This window comes from Lonchura striata, chromosome 2 (genome assembly GCF_046129695.1).
Source record: "Lonchura striata isolate bLonStr1 chromosome 2, bLonStr1.mat, whole genome shotgun sequence".
Taxonomy (NCBI): Eukaryota; Metazoa; Chordata; class Aves; order Passeriformes; family Estrildidae; genus Lonchura; species Lonchura striata.
This window is the reverse complement of record NC_134604.1, coordinates 32,762,171-32,781,429: the sequence shown is the minus strand read 5'-3', so window position 1 is coordinate 32,781,429 and position 19,259 is coordinate 32,762,171. Positions and strand designations below refer to the sequence as shown.

The following is a 19,259-nucleotide window of genomic DNA, read 5'->3' as shown; positions in this document are numbered from 1 at the left end:
TCAAGTCAACAGAGAGAGGACACACAACTTTCTGTAGCTGGTAGCAGGTGTGGTAGAACTGTAGTTGATCACTTCATCTAGTAGCCTCTGAATCATCAGCTTCAATAATTGGGCACCCTTTTAGCACTCAATGCCCAGGAGTGGATTTTGACAAGTATCTAGATCAGAAGGCAGTTCTACAAATTACAATATAGAAGGAAGTCACTTTCCTGAATTTGTCGTTGAACCTTAAAGGGTAGCTTTACATGTTTCTGTTTTTCTTGTTTTGACCAAGGGCAGGTTGGAACAAATACTGAAGCACAAATTTATGATGTAAGTACTATTTCAAAATTATCTTGCAGAGGGCTTTTGGGGAAAGAGTTTCCTATGTTCTTTCTCTTTCAAAACTCAATGTCTTCTGGGTTAGCTTAATGTCTCTAAAAGAGCATGAGCTGCAGTTTTATTTTACTGTTTGTCAGGTATGCCCTTTCAGCTCTGCATGAGACTGACACCTGAATCTGCTAGTCTTTGGCTTTTGCTCCCCTGGACAAGATCCTTAAATGTATTCTCCTTCCAGCATGTACCAGCATAGTGTTTGCTCATGATCCTGCTTGGTTTTGGCTTTGATGCTCTGCTTTCATTCACAGTTTCACTCCAGTGGCTCTCTTTTTATGAAAGTGTTTTATGATATTTAACAATCCCAATTGGTTTTCTATTCCCAATTGGTTGTGTACCTCCTAATCCCAGTTTTCTTTGTGCTAAAAAGCTGAAAGGTTTGGGTTTCCCTCACTGGCCCCCGAGAGTGCCACTCCCTCCCCACTCCTGCTTGTCTCTTCAAATGGTGGAACTCTCCTTAATCCCACAGAACATTGTAGGGCTGCTCATCCCAGCACTGGTTATTTTGTTAAGCAGTTACAGCCACACCTGGGCAAAGGGATATGAAGGATCTCTGTGCCTTTGCCTGCAGGAGCACCATGGGAGTCCTGAGTGAAGTTACCATCTCCCCATTTCAGTTCTCTCTTTGGACCTAACTGATAGTCCTGAAAGGACAAAATTGTGTTGGGCTTCTCCCATGCTCCAAGGAAAAGGAGAGAGACCATCTCTTTCTTCCTCTCTGTCCCTCTCTCCATCAGCTGCTGGCAGATCTGGGGTATTCCTGGCTTACACACATTGTTTACATGTGTTGAACCTGTGCTAATGATATACCTTATTTGGTCTGTGGCCTTGCATAACCCAAACATGTGGAGCAATATATTCCTTTTTGAGGTATTTCCTCCAGAAGCCTTCCCTGTTTTAGTGAAACCTTGTAATGGGTTGTAAAGAGCTTGTGCTCCTTAGGGAATTTGGTTTTTAATTGGATTACCAGTGATACAAAGATGAAATTATTGTGATCATGTTATTCTTCTCTCTGTCCACGACATTTGGCTTGGTATGTGGAAAACTTGGCTACCATGTTATCTTCCACTGAGTCTTGATTTCCAGTTGCCAAACCTGGAGTATTGTTCACTGCACTTTTTCTGTTTGCTTTGCCATGATGCTGTTCTTTTGTGCTGGTGGAAATTGGTGGAGAATCTGCTCTCAAATCTGCCAGAGAAGCAGAGAAACATTACTGCATGTAAATCTCATAGTTTTTTGCAAAGTAAAGTGGAAACATTTGAGCTACAAGCCCTTTGCACTCTGGGCTGTTATTTTTGCCTAACACACCCTGGACTAGAGCTATGTTGTTGTAACTATGCTGATGAGGACATACTGTTTTCTTTTTAAAAATCCACCCATTTTGATGAAGCAATTCCCTGCAGAGCTCACTTTTGACTAAAATGCAATATTGCAATAATGTAGAAGTGTTGAGAGCTTAGCACTTCCTGCACTGCATGTAGCTGAAGCACAGGAAAACATAGGATTCTTGCCATATTAAATGCTTTTTGGTTTCTGTCCAGAGAAGCATTGCTGGGAAGTCTGACATTACACACAAGTTGGCATGGTGGTGGGGAAATGCCTCCTTAACTTTCCAGCATGGCACTTAGCCAGAAAACTTTGTTGTTCCTTTCATAGTTATCTTAAATACTTTTTTCTTCCTCTTGCAGAATTTCCTACAGTGAAGCAGTGGAAATTTTGAAGCAAGCTCCTCAAACTTTCACTTTCAAGCCAGAGGTAGATCATTGCCAGCCAGTTTCTCCCTGTGCAAGGCCTGAACTTTGTAGAATCTCCTTTCTCTCTGTCTCTCTTGCTTTCTCTCTCTCTGATGCCACAAGAGTTGTTACTTTGCACAGATTATCTGCCTCTTGGGGTGTTTTGTTTGCTGAGTTGTAAATCCAGTGTAACTTTTGCCATTTGAGGTTGAAATGGGAGCAATACAGGGAGTGAGATTTGTAGCCAGAGAACATGTAACACTTGGAGGGAAGGAAGTGATGAGATTGCAGTTGAAGGACCAAGGCTTTAGTAAAGGCACTTCTCTTTCCTGAATGCGAGTACTGCTGAGAGTGTTGCAGATTCAGTAGCAATCATCTAAAGAGTTGCTGTAATAGTTCTCAAAAAAAGGAGAGATAAGATGATAGCACTGAAAGTTTGTCAAGGATTAATAAAGCAATACTATATGAAAATGCCATGTAATCTAGATGTAGGTTAAGGGAATCCCTTTTCTTTCCAAAGCATAGATGTTGACTGGGAAAAAGAGTAATGTGCTAGTCTTTCTAAGGCTATGGGATTATGGTTTTCTAAAAATCCTATTTTTAGAAAATCATATTGCCCAATTTCAAACACACACCCACTCCAGTATGGGGCAGCATTTATGATGGTGCTCATCTTATGTCTATATTGTTTAATCATTTTCTCATTATGATACTTCAAGGAAAATAACCCTCTGGCTGAAGCCACCCTCTTAGCCAGTTGGGTAACTGTCTCATCTCTGTGCACAAGTGGGTGTGGAACCTCAAATCTTTTCTCTGTACTACCTGGATCTGAGACAGCAAACTTGGGATATTTTAGTATGAAGAGAGTCTGGGAGAGGTCTGTTCCTTTCTTCTCCTTCCATTCCCCTGTTATTCTTTGCATGTCCTATAAACGGACTGGGGATCTCAAGTCAAAAGCCACAGGATTTATAATATCCCTGGAAAAAAGGAAAAGTTAAGTGCATTACAGATGTCCATGGTTTCTGATAACAAAGAACTGGTTAATAGGGTGCTAGATTTTCTTAAATGAGAATTAATGTAGCATGTAACAGGACACAGCATGAAAGAGAATAATTAGCCTAGGAAAGCTGCTTTCTATACACCAGAGGTAATACTGAAGACTGAAATAAGGCTGGTTTGCTGGTTCAAGTAAGCTGGATATGGAGAGGTGCCTGTTTTCCTTTAGAAATGCAGTGTTTGGTTTCAGGTTTTTGGGGTTGGGATTTTTTTTGCTTGTTTTAGGTTTTCCAATTTGATACCAGATGCTTGGACTTAATGCAAGGATGATCTGGCCCTGTTCTGTTAACTTAAATCATATTATTTTGCATGCTTTGCTCTGCCTGAAAACTTGTGAAACTGTGTACTTCCCAGCAACCGGTATGAGAAGTTGCTTTGCTTGGTTTTATGTTATTCAAAGCAGTGCATCTCTCTGAGCAGGGATTTTGCTGGGTCTCTTGCTATAGGCAAGAGGCACCCAAGCAGATTCCCAGGCCCCTTTTGCTGTTCTTACAGTGGGGCTGTGACCTCCAAACAGAACATGAGAAGTACCTGGTGAAGCACTGTGGGGAGGTTCCTGTGTTTGTGGTTAACTACCCATACGACCTCAAACCTTTCTACATGCGGGACAATGAAGATGGACCTGAACACACAGTGAGTCCATGGGTCACACCTCCACCACTTTCTTGTCTAGGAGCATGTCTTGGCCTTCTGATAGATATCATCTGCTGGGCCTGCCCTCAAGAAGTTCAAGACAAGATGTGACCATCGAGTGATCCTGTCCATTTTTTTCCTGTTGTAGAAGAAAATACCCAAAGAGGAAACAACAGGAGGAGGAAGATTCAGGGGGTGGGACAGTGTTAACTTTTTGCTTAATTGCCTTAAGACAAATTTGCCATAGTTTATTTCTTTACCTGGTAAACTTATGTACTATTAAGTGAAAGGCCTAGAATTGGACGGCTCCAAGTAGTCTGTGATTCTCTTGTCATCCAAATGTAGTATCCATGCAATGCTCAAATAGCAGATGGGCAGAAGAAATAAGCTCTTCATCAAGCCTCATGCCTTGAAATTTAGCAGAAGCATTGCTTCTGCTAAAAAGAGCAACAACACGACCATGCACCACTGTGTCTTCAGTGGCTTTAATTCTAGCAACATTTCAGCTGTGGGATAAGAAAAATAACTCTAGAAGACAAACCAGAGAAGACAGCACAAACATAACAGCCTAAGTGGTAATACTTGGATCTGGCATATTGCTACCATATCCATTGGAACTGGTTATAGGAATGGGGATAGACAGGGCAGAACACAAGCAACAGCATCAGAGCAGGGAATCAGGGCTTCAGAAAGCTTGCCCATATGTCTTTGCTGTCTTCTGAGCTGCTCTTGGTTCTTTATAACCCCACACAGGTTGTCACTAGAGTAACTTGGTGAGATTCAGTTCAAACCACTTGCAGTAGATGTCCTCAGCCTGAGACATCATTGCTGTCATTTAGGTTTTCTGTAAACTTCTGATGTTTATTCTTGCAAAATTTCATCCCAGCCTTCTCCTGTCAACAAAAGACTTTTCAAGTATGTGCAAATTCTTACCTAGTGTCCTGCACTCTGGAAAAATTACCGTAGGGTTTTACAAAAAAACATCAGTGTTAACTTCTTCTGCTAATCACTGTGTGGCTATGTGGCATTATTTCAATTAGTTTTTTCTTTGAAGGTTGCAGCTGTTGATCTCCTTGTACCAGGAGTAGGGGAGCTGTGTGGAGGCAGCTTGAGAGAGGAACGACTGCCCTTCCTTGAATCACGCTTACAGAGGTATGGAAAATCCACAGATGCCAGGAGACTAGCCTGAGCAGGAGAGTGTTTCAGCAGCTGTTTGTGGTTGGCAAGACAAAGGAAGAGCAGAAGGGCAGCTAATAGTATTTAAAATTAGCCTATTTTTGTCTTTTTGATGTCTATTTATCTGAGTAGGTGACTGCAAACTGGTGAAGAAGTTCTTGTGTTTCTGTTGTAGGTGTGCAAAGGGCCTCTGTTTTAGCTCATCAGAGAAGAAAAATTTTCTTTGTGCTAAGAGGCCAGAGTAGTAAAGTGCCTCAGCTTTGCTGCAACTACCTGGATCAGGGTCTGCTGTGGGATACTTCATCCTTCTCTTGAATTTATGAGGCTGAAAGTGGATTGTGAGGGTGGAACTTGTCACATATACAGAACTTAGATATCTATTTGTCATCATATTGTGTAACTGAGGAATTGTATTTTTGGTCAGAAGCTTTGCCAGTTGTGATGCAGTTGGCCTCAGTGACTGGCCTGATTTCAGAGAATATGGCTCTTTGCTAGTAGTTTCATGGGAAGCTTCACTGGAATTGCTCAAGACATTTGCTGTGTTATGGGGGCTCCTCTTTCCCGGCTACCTTAGTCTGCAGCTTGTTACTTTTGGTAATTTTAGGCTAACTTCAATGTCAGAATATCAAAGCTGCTTTTTAGTTAATAATCGACTTTATACATTGGGTAATTCTACATAGAGAGTTGTTGTCTGGATCGTATCTGATTGATCAAAAATTTTGTATAATCAGAGAATGGTTTGGGTTGGAAGGTACCTTAAAGACCATCTTGTTCCAGCCCTGCTGCCATGGGCAGGGACAGCTTCCATGAGATCAGGTTGTGCAAAGTCCCCTCCAGCACTTGAACCCTTCTGTTTGGGCCAGTCATACTCTGGTGCAAAGTAACATTGGAAGAAGATTAATCCCAGAGTAGCACCATTTGCACATTGGGAATTATTTTGTTGCTTAAATCAGCCACATGCTCACACACATAGATCTAGTCTACTTCAGCATAATGTATCCGAAAGGCACCAGGCAATTAAAATCACCAGAACATTAATTCTTAGTTGTTAGTGTAGGATGATGATATTCCCTGTGCTTCCTGCTACTCTCCCTGCAAGCTCTCTGAAGCAGCATGCATCAGCTCATGTAAAGTACAATGTTGCCTGCTGCACTTTTTCAGTCAAAATTTTTTGCCAGTATCTGAGTTCACAGTCCTGAGAAGGAGGAGAAGGGTCCATGTGGAGTTTGAAGCCAGACTTTCTTGTTTGTCAGGAAAATCATAGAAAGCATTTCAAGGTAGGAATGGGGTGTTTCTTTTGTAAATCACACCTCCTTTCACAGGTTTTTCTCAATTTTGAGTCCTCAGGATCTGTTTTGTTATGCCCAAATACTTTAGACCTTTAAATCCTATTTCCTGCAGAACCAGCATAACCTTAGAGAGAAAAAACAGAATTCTTGTCTTTTTATGCATGCTTCATACAATAGTTCACCAGGCTTTCCATTTTTTTTGTAGCATGCTCTTCTAGGCAAGTGCTGCATGTGAAAAATAACTCTGTTCCTTTACTTACAAGGGATTTTATTTTTATTTCACAGATTAGGACTCACAGATGCCTATCAATGGTAAGATGCCACCTTGCTCTGCAAGCTCTTTTTCTTCTTTTGAGACTTATTTAAGCAACTGGGGTGTTGTTTGTTTTCTTTTTTTCTTTTTTTTTTTTTTTAATTTGGCTTGGTTCTAAGAGAACAGTTTTTGGCCCTGTTGCCCTGCCATCACTGCCAGCCTAAATGAAATATCCAGTTCATTTAATCAAAGGTTAATCTAATTCTACTTAGTTTATGCCTCAAATTTTTCCGCTCACAGCACAGGTTATTCCTCTCAGGATTGCATGTGGTGGATTAATTTAAAACCTATAATGATTTTTGATATTAAATCAGTAGCCTGTGTTGGAAGTTAGGTCAATTCTGACCACTATGCACAAGATAAACAGGTTACAGAACCACAGCAATTTGTGACCTTTAAGAGGTCTATGAATAACTCCCTTTGCAATTGACAGGGCAATTGGGTTGAAAAATCTTCCCTAATAAAGCAGTTAAAGCAATTAAAACTGTCCTCCTAAGGAGACAGATCAACCTTTGAATTAACAGTTTAACCCATTAAAACGACAGAAGGTTCTTAGTGTTTCTTGGTATGTACTTCATTACAGACACTGTGAGAGTGGTAGTGCAGAGAATTAGAAGAGTATTTTCAAATACTCTGCAGTATTTGGATTGATCATTAGGAAGGCTGCCTTGAAAAAAAGCAAAGTGTAGGTTCTTCATTCTCATCTTCTCATAGTATGAAATCACCCAGTGTATGGCAAATCTTCACATTATCCATGTCTGAACAGGGTGAATTTAGTTTCATTCTTTGTTGTTTTATTTGTGGCCCAGAATACACCATACCCTTTTATCAGAAGCAGGGATTATCCTGAACAGGGTGATAAAGTGTGTGGTTAGATGCTGAGATACAGCCCAAGGAAATCTGGTGTTCCATGGCAGAGCCTCCCAGCACTATTATGAAAGTGCAGCCCTGCCTCATGCTTCCTGCAAGAACAGAGGAGGACATTGCCTGTCACCCATGTGCATTTCCATGTGATATATAACAATCACATTCTGGAATCTCTTCCTGCTGTAATCTTGTTTTGGAGACTCTTTCCTCCTTTATTCCGTCCACTCCAATACAGATGATGTGACTTCCTGGAAAAGATGAATACTGTTGTTACCCCCTGCCATAGCAGGGTCTGGTGTCCTAGGAAGGTGCAGAATAGTAGTGATTCTTGATGCTTCTGGACTACAGTCCAAAATCTGCCAGGATACAGGTAGGTGCCTTGCCAGCATCCATCTTTTCAGTGGAGGTGGCAGAGGAGACTGAAATTAATCTCCTCCAATTTAGTGATTGAATTGAGTCTCCAAAGCTGGCTTACAAACTCCTGGAAGAATGGTTGAGTCATTCCTTTTTAAATATAATATTTGCTGACTTTTGAATGTGATCTCCTTTCAAGTTCCTTAACCATTGCTATATCTCTGATTCTCCCTGTTTTCTTCCCCCCACTAAGCAAGAGGATATTGTGGGTCTGACTGTTTCTAGGACAGTTTCAGGATTGCCTTGTTTTTGGTTGAATCATAAGGCAGAGGCAACTGATCTGAAATACTGCTCTGCTACTTGCCATTCCTATCTTTTAGAAAGTTTTTCATAAGATAGATAAAATGACATGGTCAAGCTCTATAAGTCTTCTTTGGTACACTCTATCTTTCCTGTTAGGCAAGCTTCTTTTCATATAGAATATGAGTTGGAGTAGTATTTGGCTAGATTTTGTAGTTGCTTTATCTTTTTTTCACACTTTTTCCTTTGAATTGTAGATGGAAAATAACTCAGAGCTGTAGATGATGATCCTGACTATCCTGAGAGGTCTGTGGAAATGAGGTGGGAAAGTCGAGTGATGAGAGTAGTCTGGGAGTTCATTGATTTCTCTGAGACTAGGGAGTATTAAGTATATTGCCTTTTAAACAGGGGACTTGATCCTGTTTGCAGCCTCCAAGTGCCATCTTAAAAAGTAACAAAGCAGGTACTTTGTAATGAACAATGTGTTCCCAGAACCATCAGTGTGAGCAGCGTTTCAGACAGTCTTCCTACGTGTAAGGCACTGCTTCCTTACTGTGAATATCTTCGTGTGCTTCAGTGGAGACAGTTGTCTCATACTGCACCCTTTCCAGTCCAGGTACCCTTTTATCTTCTGGTGTAACACTGGTGGAAGTACACAATAGGAGAGCAGGTGTTGTCTGCTGTCTTCCGGTGGATGTTACTATGTTGTTTTGGCCCTGCTCCTGCTCTGGATGAAGATGATTGAACTGTGTTTGGCTCTTTAACTTCTGATAATCTTTGAAACTTGAATGTCAGAGTGTTCTCTTGGGTCCTTGTGTGGCAGGGTGAAAACAAGGAGTTTGGCTTAGGGTAAAGTAGCACTGTGAGCCACTTGGAGCCCATGTCCTGTGACTACACTCACCTCACCTTTTTGGAGCCCAGTGAAAACAGGTGGCTCATCACTGTCCTTGGCACACACCTGGTCCTATTACTCCTCTTTTGGGAAGAAACTGGAATGCCATGCAGGGCCAGACAGAGGCCAGCAGAAAGTCAGGGGGTTTTCCTTACACACACACACAGTAGAATATTCAGTTTCATGGACTACAGTATCTTTGTTCTTTCAGCCTTTTTTCAAACTGGCCACAGAACCTTCAGCATAGTAAGAGGATTTCATAGTTAAGAGATTGTATTTATAAGATTGTATTTGTTTTGAAAAGAGACTGAAAAGGACACCATTCTGTTTATGAACAGTCACTAGGAGATCATTGCTCTTCATAGTGCCTTGCTGTGCAACACAGGGAGCTCACAATGATGATAAAAGAATATAAATCTTACAAGGATGAACAGAAATGATCTAACATGGCACAAAACAAGCTCCTGGCATCCATTGCTGGGGGATGTTGTTACAGCACACACTTTAGTAAGATTAAAACTCTGAAGATCTACCAGTGCTCAGGTCCAGAGCAGGAACACCTGGGCTAGCTGGGGTTGCAGAAACTTACTTCTCCTGCAGAATAATGCTGTACAATCCACCAGTTGCCAATAGAGTGCTCAGCTCCCCTCTTAAATATTAACTACTAGCAAAAACAGCTAGACTAGTTCACGACTCTTTTTGAGGTGAGAAACATCCAATGTCTGTAGACTATTGAATGTAGGAAAACCTCAGGGAGCATTTTCCAGCCTAAAGGGATCTTTCTCTTCATCTGCAGGCAGCTACTTTTTCTTTCATCTCTGAAGAATGGAAAATTTTTCAATTCTTCTGCTTCTTCTATGCACAGTCATCAGAAACTATTCACAGTCTTGATCCTCAGCACATTTAATTCAATGGACTTTTTCCATTAACTTTGATGGGTTTTGTTTCGCTCCTTTTGCCAAAATGGCTTCTCAAAGTGCTTTGAGATCTACAGATCAAGGTCCTGGATAAGCAAGTGTAGAATTTATTATTATTGTTCATCTGGAAGTAGCTGAGTTATTTCATCTTCCTACAATGACTTTATAAACTCTGTTGCCAGCAAAAAGGGAGAGAAGATGCTGGGCTTAGTCTCAACTGCCTTTTTAAAGGCTAATGCACTTACAGACATCATCAGAAAAGTTTGTGCTGTTACTTGTATTCCTGGTTACAGCTAAAGTAGTTGCCAGCTGATTTGGCAGTTCTGCTCAGAACTCCTGAGCTGGGCCAGACTGATGTGCCATGGCCACCACCCGTATCCCTCATGTTTATGAGGTCTTTCCTGTTTTGTGAGTCACACCCTCAGCATCAGGTCTGCTCATCACCTTCCTTGCAAACCCTTGTAAAGCTGTACAGCAGAGCTCCCCAGGAGCAGTTCAGGGTATCTGCAGAGACTCAAGTTCTTCTTAATGCAGTCTGTGTAAAGTTAATAGAGATGCAGGCCACCATCCAGTTGTACAGCCTACGTGTTCTTACCCTGAGCATAATCCTCATCCCAAGATGTGGGGTGCATACACCAAGCCTTAGTGAGCCAAGCTAACAGCCAGCAGCGCTGAGAGAAAAGCATGTGGGTCCCAGTCATCAGAAGCTATGTCCCACTCTTGGGGCTGCTGTTCAGCTTGCAATCTGCACTCTGTGTGTCAGTGCTATAAGGAAGAAATAAGCTGTGTTTCTCCTTTTGCTGTTTGGGCAGTGGCAGGGAGGGGAAAAACACTGGGGAAGAAAAAACCTGAATATTGGATTGAGTGTAATAAATGGTTTCCCAAATTTTAACTACTGCTAATGAGCTGTAAGGAAAAATAATGTTTCATGGTATGAAAGGCATACTGTCAAACTGAGTGACAGGGCAATCTTGCAGCTATGGAATTTGTGGGAGAGTACTCTTATTTTGCAAGTAAGGGTGAAAGAAAGATTTGATGTTCAAGCAACTACACTCAAATATACATAATATATCAAAATACATTAAATATGTGTATATTTTGCATATTTATATATATAAGTACATATACACACAAATACCGTATTTCCTTGCAGTTCATTAACAGTATGTAAAATTTGGGAAGTCATTTATTGCAATCAATCCAATCTTAATTTCTTTCACAGTGTTCTGCCCCCCTCTACTCCACTGCATAAGTAGTAAAACATATGCATTTATATTTAAGTGCACTTGATATTTTTTTTAAACTGTGATGATGAAATATTCATAACCAAGATTAGAAGCAAGTAATACATCTGGAGTCACTCAATCCCCTACTAGTGCATTTATATAAAGAAGAATAACTTCTTGCCTTCAGCAACCTCAGAAGTGGCCCCACAAATCAATAGAAGCACTGAGATGTTTTTCACTTCTATTTAAATCGTTGGTGACAATTTATAGCTGCAAATACAGTATCACATCAGCCACAGTCCAGCTGGGAAATGAGTAACTATACAAGAACCATCATAATCTTGTTGACACCATATACTCAGAGTATCTACTTCCCAGCATTTTCTGAGTTTTCTGTGCACAACAGGTGCTGTTCTGCAAAATAAAATGTCTTGTTCCAGATCTCATTTTTAGAGAAGATATGTTCAAGAATTTTTTTCTGGTTTACTATGGAAATAAAAGAATCAGTCTGTAAGAGTGATTGAGGAAAAAGTAACTAAAAGCCATCATAATTACCTTAAAAGAAAAAAAATGAAGGAATGCTGAATAGACAGACAACAAGACCTATTTAAGCTTCTAAAGAAATTATTGAATATGAAATTACTTAAGCTATTGAAAAATGAACAGAATTTGAAAGAATTTGCAGGACAGATTTCCAAACCCCAACATGGGAAGGGCTAGACAAGCCCAAACAGAGAGCTTCACCTCCAATAATGGAAGTGCTTTGTGATTCTATAGGAACCTGGGTTTGTGCCTCTGCTAGGAATATTTTAGGTACTAAAACTACAAAGGTGTTTTCAACATGAGCAGAGCTATGGTGCTCAAGCTGTTCTTTGTACCCAAATACCTCCTTGCTCCTAAAAAACATGCTGTAGTGTGTTGGCAAAGTATAGCTATGCTGTTTTGAATGGGTTTAAACTTGGGATTTCTGCTAATACAATTCTGCTTCTTCATACCCCTGACCAACACAGAAATCATAGTGGTTAGGGTCAAAGGGAAGTAATTAAAATGAAAAGCAAAGCCCTAGACAAAAAACTCACTTTAATGACTTCAGCATAACTGTGCTGCAAATGTAACTGTCTGTTTAAATTACAGGTATCTAGACCTCCGAAAATTTGGATCAGTTCCTCATGGAGGCTTCGGAATGGGCTTTGAACGCTACCTGCAGTACATCTTGGGAGTTGACAATATCAAAGATGTTATTCCTTTCCCCAGGTTTTCTCACTCCTGTCTCCTATAGCTCAGCATTTGACTCATGTGGAGAAAACCACTGGTGTAACTATGTGTATATAACATACCATGATATGACCAAGTGTGTTTCAGTGGGAAATCAAGGTAATTTTTATATCAATGAAACTCTTGGTCAATTTAATACTGGGTTATTGAAAATAATATATGTTCTGGTGAGATTATGGAAGGACACTGGCAGTTAATTTGATAGTAGCTCATGCCTTCATTGCACTTCTGGAGTATTAATAAATCCCACTTAACTAAAGGCTTATGATTCTCATGAGACTAGTACAAGCCATGGAAGTACTGAACAAGCACTGAAGGTAGCAGGGGGTTTTATGTGAAATATTAATAAGGAAGTGTGACCTAAAATATTGTTATGGCTGTGATACACTTGCTACTGTTACAGTCAGGAAATGGCTACTGTACAGCATGATTCTTCCCACTCCAAGTTGAAATCAAATATTGTTTACTTCGGAAAAATCAGCCAAACCTTGCAAGGAGCAATGTCATGCTGGAATTGCTGGAGTGAGTTTGTTGAATGATGTTTGATTTTGTGAATCATCAATAAAGATGTACACTGGGTTGTTTTATAATTCTGTATGGTTTCTTCTTCTGTTATAAAACTGTAGCTCTCAGCATGAGAGAGTTTCCTTCAGTGTCTGGTAGAGGTTTCATTTTCTGTATAACCAAATTAATTGCACAACTTCTGCAGAAGGTATCTGTTTTCTGTCTCCAAGAAAGCACATATTCAGAGCAGACAGAAATGTTCAGTTAGATGAAAGTTCATTCATCCATCCATCCATCTCTCCAGAGCCAACTTGCCATTCATGGTGGGGGTTTGTTGTTGCTTTGCTTTTCTGTTATTGTTACTGAGAAAATATCTTACATGCTCAATGGACCAAGCAGTTTGGTCTGTATTGTGTAAAAACCAACAGATGCTCCCAAGCACTTCTGTGTATTAAGTAATTGCTTATCACTATAGGATCTGAACTCCTTGGCAGTCTCTAATGAGTTTATGCTCTCAGCTTCTCTGCCAGGTGAAGAAATACTCATTTCTGTTTCGAAGACAGTGTTATGGGAAGAGCAAGTGACTTGCCTGAGGCAGCTGGAAACCAGTGATTTATTTGGGACTTGAACTGAGGGTTTCTAGCACCCTTCTTCCCTTCCAAATTATCACAATCCAGCAAAATATCATTTGCATAGGGTTTACTACTCTGGAGCCCACTATGGCTGGTATATAAACCATGTATATAAAGAGAAAAAGCTTACTGCTGATGAGCCCCATGTATATGGGCACACACTACAAGAAGTGGCTGCAGGACAGCCCTAAAATCTTCTTTTCCAAGTAGATGGAAGAGATTGAAAAATTGTAATCAACTAGCACTGCACTGGTAATACTGCAGTCACAGTTCTCTCTGGTGAGGCTGTGTGGTACTGCACCTGCAGCATCTAAAAATACCTGTTTATGTCATGTGCCTCCTGCCATGTCTCGGTGTGCTCCATGGCTGGGGTTTTTACCTGTTACAATCATGCAAGCAACATCACCATGAAGTCATTACTTTGGGGGGTTTCTTGAGTGCACTGAGACATCTCCTGCATATCAAGATTTTTTCGTGTCTCCTTTATCCACTTGATTAGGCAGGTGTTAATTGTGCGTTTGCTGGTTTGCATTTCCCAGTACAGCCCTGAGTTGGCAAGTCTGGTTCCACAAAACAGTTTGAACACCTGCCTTCCCTTTGAAACCACTGAGAAGTTCCCACATCAGACAATCAAGAATCTTCCTGCATTTGGACCATCTCTCCTTTAGTATGTTGTCTTAAGTGTTATTGCTGGCCTTTATGTTTTGGAATTACTTCTCTGAAGAAATATGTCGAAAGAGCACAGCTGCCAAACAGCCTCATCCATAGCAAGTTCCCTTAAATGACTTGCAGTGAGCAGGTGTCCTTACTGAGATCCTTAGTCACTTGATTCTGTCACAGTTGCTGTAAATGAGAGTGCCTGAACTGGAAGCCCATCTTCTGAGAACACAGTGGAGTGATGCTGTCAATCTCCAGCAGCAGCTCTGGGCTGCCTGTGTTGTTTTTGGCATCAATGGGAGGTTGTTGATCCTGCTTTGACATGCCAGATCTGATGGGCAAGGCGGGGCTAAAACAAGATGTAAAAAAGAAGACAATGGAAGGTGCCAAAAAGTTCCAGGTTAATGTGACATGAGTCACAAGTTACAGGGAAGGACACAACTGCTTCAAACAGGTTTGCAGGGTGGCTGTCAGGGTGACAGGGCGAGAACAAAGAACTGGTCTAATCCACTTTTTGTTCTTTGCTTTTTTCAGAGGTTGTTGCAGGACTGAAGGTAAAGGTTGAAACTTTGATTTACAGACATGTAGATGTAAGAAAGAAAGAAGTAACAAAGATGCACTGTGAGTGGTTTTTTGTGTGTTTCTAACTAGGTGTCCATGAGGAGCCATCCAGTCTTCTGTATGTCCTGCTTCATTTCAAGGTGCTCGATGAGCTAAAGGGACATTGCCCTTGGGTCTGAAAGCTGAAAAAAACTACCCCTGGTAATTTGGCAGATGAAGCAGGAGCTGAGCAGGTTTATCTCAAGAGAGGTAACCAGACGGCTCAGAAGGGAAGAAAAGGTTGTCTAGTCTTGGTAATAGCCTTCAACATGTGCTGGTTTTGCTCGTGGTGTGAGAGAGAAGAGGCTGAGGCCCTGTGCATTATGATACTGCTCAGGGTTAATACTGAGATTGGCATTCTTGTGAGAAACTTAATTTATGGGTGCCCAGCAAGGGTGGGAGCCACTATTGCCCTCCAGGCTGGCATTGTTCACCTCATGCTATTTATGCATAACATGGACTGGTATTGCCAAGGAATGCAACATGTTTTTTCTGGGATTTCCATGTGGAATGTCATGTATTTCCTTTGAATCTCCCTTCCTAGAATGAAACAGAAGTTAATCTGGAGAACAAGGAGGTCATTTCTCTTGGACATGTAAGCAGGGAAATGCACCAAGGTTTTTTTAATTTAAGCAGTGTTCCTTGCTACATCTTCTCTTAGAGCCTGCACCATGACAGTGACTGAAGCCAGATAAAAACTGTGACGCTTCTTCATATAAAAAGCTGATACTCTTTGCACACAGGAATCACCTCTTAGGCTGACCGTGCAGTGCACAGTGTGTTTTTAGTGCTGGGGTGTTTTTAGTGCTGTAAGCAGTCAGCTCTCAGGCCCAGGTGACCAGCACTGTCTCTGCTAGCATAATTTTGTAAGTATTTATTGAAGTTCCAGTTCCTCAGCAGCCCGTGCTTGCTTCTTTTCAAGTTTGTTCTCACTTTGAGCATCAGAGGAAAGAATGAGTATCATTGATTACTGCGTTGGGTAGCTTTGCAACATTAGAACAGAGTGATGGGAGATAAAAGAGCTACACTATAAACTTTGCATAACTAAATTCCAGCCTCTCAGAAGAGTGTTTAGAGGAAAACGTCTATTTTTTTCACTTCAAGAATATCAGATAATCCCTTCACTTAATTTTTTAATGTGTAAGATCAAAGTATCCCAAAGTACTCGTATTTTTAATTGAAAAAATAATACCTGCAGAACTAACACCCTGTTCCAGTCTTCTCATTTTTAAATCCACAGGAGAGCAAATGCTCACTTGGAAGCTAGGAGCAGAGATTGCTGTTCTCTCTTTTATGATTTATGTTGTGATATTGTGGTAGTGCTCAGATCCTGAACTGCTGTACCTTCTGTATAAGCAGAGACAAAACAGTACGTGGGCCAAATGTTTAAATGTCAGCAGACCAGCACAGGGATTTTAGCTGAATTATCTGCATTCAGGGCCACAGACCTGAGGGAAACATGCAGCAGGTGCCCAGCTCAGCAGTTCTCTCTCTGGTTGATTTGGTAGTAGATGTAATTTATAAGGCATCACTTGTTTGAGGGAATGCCAAGACTTTGATGGGAAATGTAAAGTACAGTTTTGCTTGCTGGACTAATATTGATTGTTTTGGGAATAGCTTATAGATGTGTTTTTCCTCAGGGGGTGAAGGGGACTAATTTGCCAAGAAACGCTTTTGTCATTGTTTCCATTAAATGTGTGTACAGAGATAAACATGGCTTTGCTGTTGCTGAAACCAGTAACAGCCATTATGACTGTTGTTTTAGCCTTTACCTTTCACTTAGGGACAAATGAGAGATGGGTCCAAAGGAGAAATAAGACTTTGTATAAAGATTGACAGAGTTCTAATTTCCTCAGACCTAACCAAAGCTGCTAAAGCCACAAAAACAGTGGTCTAGGGGGTGAATTTATTGTTTTGTCTTACTGTTTGTTGCAGAGCCATGACCTTCAGAAGGGTTGTAAAGTTTTATTTTATAATCCTGCTGATAAAGAGACGTATGTAATTTACTATATGAGTTCTTACAGACTTGGCTAACAACAGGTTTGACCCAGAGTTCAAAGAAATTGTGGCTCCCGTTGTTTTATGGCTGCTGTGCTTTAGTGTCTGCTGCACAAGGTGTACAGAAAACATGCTGTGAAGGGAGATCTTTCACATAAAGGGTGAGAGAGGGACAAGACTGTATGGCCATTTAAAAGTCATACACCAGCTACATCAGAAATTGTAGGCTCTATTGTGAGTGAAATACGGATGAAATTACTTTAGAATCCATGTTGCTGTTATTGCTGACACTATTTTACTGCAGAAAATTGAGGCACAGAGCAATTAATCTGCTTGCCCAAGGTTAAGGAAGATGTGTGGCAGAAGCATGGAACTGACCCAAATCAACCAAATCCCTGCTTGGCGCCTGCTCACGAGACTTCCCTCTCTTTGCCTTTGGCTGTACTGCCACACCAGAAACAAGGCAGGATGTTTGCAACTGATCTGGTTTCAAACGCATTTTTGGCATTTCTAGGATCCTAGACTGTGCTTCAGTGATTTTTATCTATCCCTGTATATCCCGAGGCCTTTCAGAGATAGCAATCCTGATGTTTATTTTTATTACTCTTACAATTGATTTTTTTCTCTGAATAATTTGAGGCAGCCTAAAGTGTAGATTTTTAATTTTCTTTGCAAGGCTTCATCTTGCGCTTTGCTCTTCGTTGATATCTGTGTTATCTTACTGTTTTCAGCAGGTTAATGTACTGATACTTGTGCTGAAAGAATGGAGTTCAGAGTTTTTAGAAGTCACTGATCATACAGGTTGCTAGCAAAAAAGTATGCAAACTGCTCAGAAAAAAATCATTGTGGTCTAGTAGGAGGTCTTGGTAATCACATAAACATTTAAGGTTCAGTATGGGAGTATTCCCTGCTATCTGTCATGGCTTCTAAAAGAGGCTAGATTTCCAGTCACAGTAGGAAATAATTACACTTCGCTGACACAATGTTTTTTACTAATACTTCCATGATGTCTTTACCTTCAAAGTGATTTTTGAGCAATAATTCCAGTATCTTTGATGGTTCTTTGAAGATCCTGGGCTCTCTGTGCTCAGTACTGTGGTTAAGCTGTGTGAAGCAGGCATATGATCCATACTTTTTTGAGACACGGGTCTCCCGTTATCTGCTTGTCCCCCAGCCTTGCTGCTGCTCCATTGATGAATGCGTGGCCATGGGCTGCACATCCAAGCAGGAGACAGCTGAGCCGTCACCACAGCCAGCTCAAAGGCTGACTGACCTCTCAGTGTTCACACAGCTGGGACACTCCAGGTCAGTGACAGATGATGGGACTTGCCAGACACTGTGGAGGGAAGCAAGAGTCAGGAGTAGGGATTGATTTCCAGGCTGCCCTGTCAGAGTTGAGAACAGGTTTCTCCCATTTCTGCACAAAGTTACAGAAACTCAGTGCTCAACCCATAGCCAGTTTGCAGCTCCAGGAGATCCAGCTGTGAGCACTTACCTACTGCAGAGATTCTGTCATCTCTGTAACTGAGGAGGTCTCCTTTTGACAGGTTTGGCTCACATGATGGCATCTCTGTGAAGCACTTGAAATGACCTCTGCAGTTGTTTAGTATAAATAAATCACCATGTGCTTTCAGGCTGGCTCAGCAGCGTGTAAGTGGTGTCATAGCTGCCGAGATGGGGCTCTGCACAGCAGCTGGAGTAAGGCATGCTTTATGTACCTCTCTGTAAACACGCATGGGTGGTGCTTTTCCAGATCACCCTACAGGGCTGAACTTTGCCACCTGCAAAACTCGAATAACCACACAAATCAAATCTGAGGGCCTGGTTTATACAGTGGCTTCAAACAGTCTTTCAGATTCCGTTATTACTAATGGCATTAATAAATTATTAGTGTTCATGATGATTTAGGAAGTATAAGGTTCAAGTATTTAAGAAATTTCATGGGCCTGTTTGTTAATGAACTTGATGGATGACTTGCCAGGCAGATTATGTTGCCATGTCCTTGGAGTACATGCTAAAACACGATGGTTTTAGCACTGTGTTACTCCAGTCCCTAATTGAGATCTAATACTCTCTGTAACAGTGCTGCCATGGATAAAAGGAAGAAAGGTTGTGCTAAACCCTCTGAGATAGAACATTATGAAGCGTTCATTTCCCAGATCATTAGAAACTTAAAATAGCCATCTGGCCAAAACCAGAGATGCATATGCCTGCAACTACAGTTTAACAGCATTCAGCTGGGAGGGTGGCTGCTGTGTAGCATTTGGGACTGGCAACTGCAGAGCAGCTTTTGCTCTGATCTCAGCTAAGTCTTTTCACACTTCAGACTTCCAGGAGATGTCTATTTAAAATGCAATTGACATCTCAGCCAGGAATATAATAATACACTCTAGATGGGCTAAAATGCTTTGAAACCACAAGGGCCATATCCGCTCCATGCGTTGCTCCAGGAATTATTTTCA

At 41.1% G+C, this 19,259-nt stretch overlaps 1 protein-coding gene across 2 annotated transcripts in view; it reads left to right on the top strand.

Annotated features, from left to right (window-relative positions):
• NARS2 (asparaginyl-tRNA synthetase 2, mitochondrial) overlaps window positions 1–12,996 on the top strand; it is a 48,565-nt gene extending 35,569 nt beyond the window's left edge. The window contains exons 9-14 of one of the 2 annotated variants that reach the window (XM_021533847.2): window positions 275–312; window positions 2,064–2,130; window positions 3,660–3,797; window positions 4,852–4,949; window positions 6,548–6,574; window positions 12,266–12,996. In XM_021533847.2, coding sequence (XP_021389522.1) covers window positions 275–312; window positions 2,064–2,130; window positions 3,660–3,797; window positions 4,852–4,949; window positions 6,548–6,574; window positions 12,266–12,410 — 513 coding nt within the window. In that variant the 3' untranslated portion in view covers window positions 12,411–12,996. Of the gene's footprint in view, window positions 1–274; window positions 313–2,063; window positions 2,131–3,584; window positions 3,798–4,851; window positions 4,950–6,547; window positions 6,575–12,265 lie in introns of both variants that reach the window. The other variant, XM_077781303.1, reaches the window with a different exon arrangement.
• The last annotated feature ends 6,263 nt before the right edge of the window (window positions 12,997–19,259 follow it).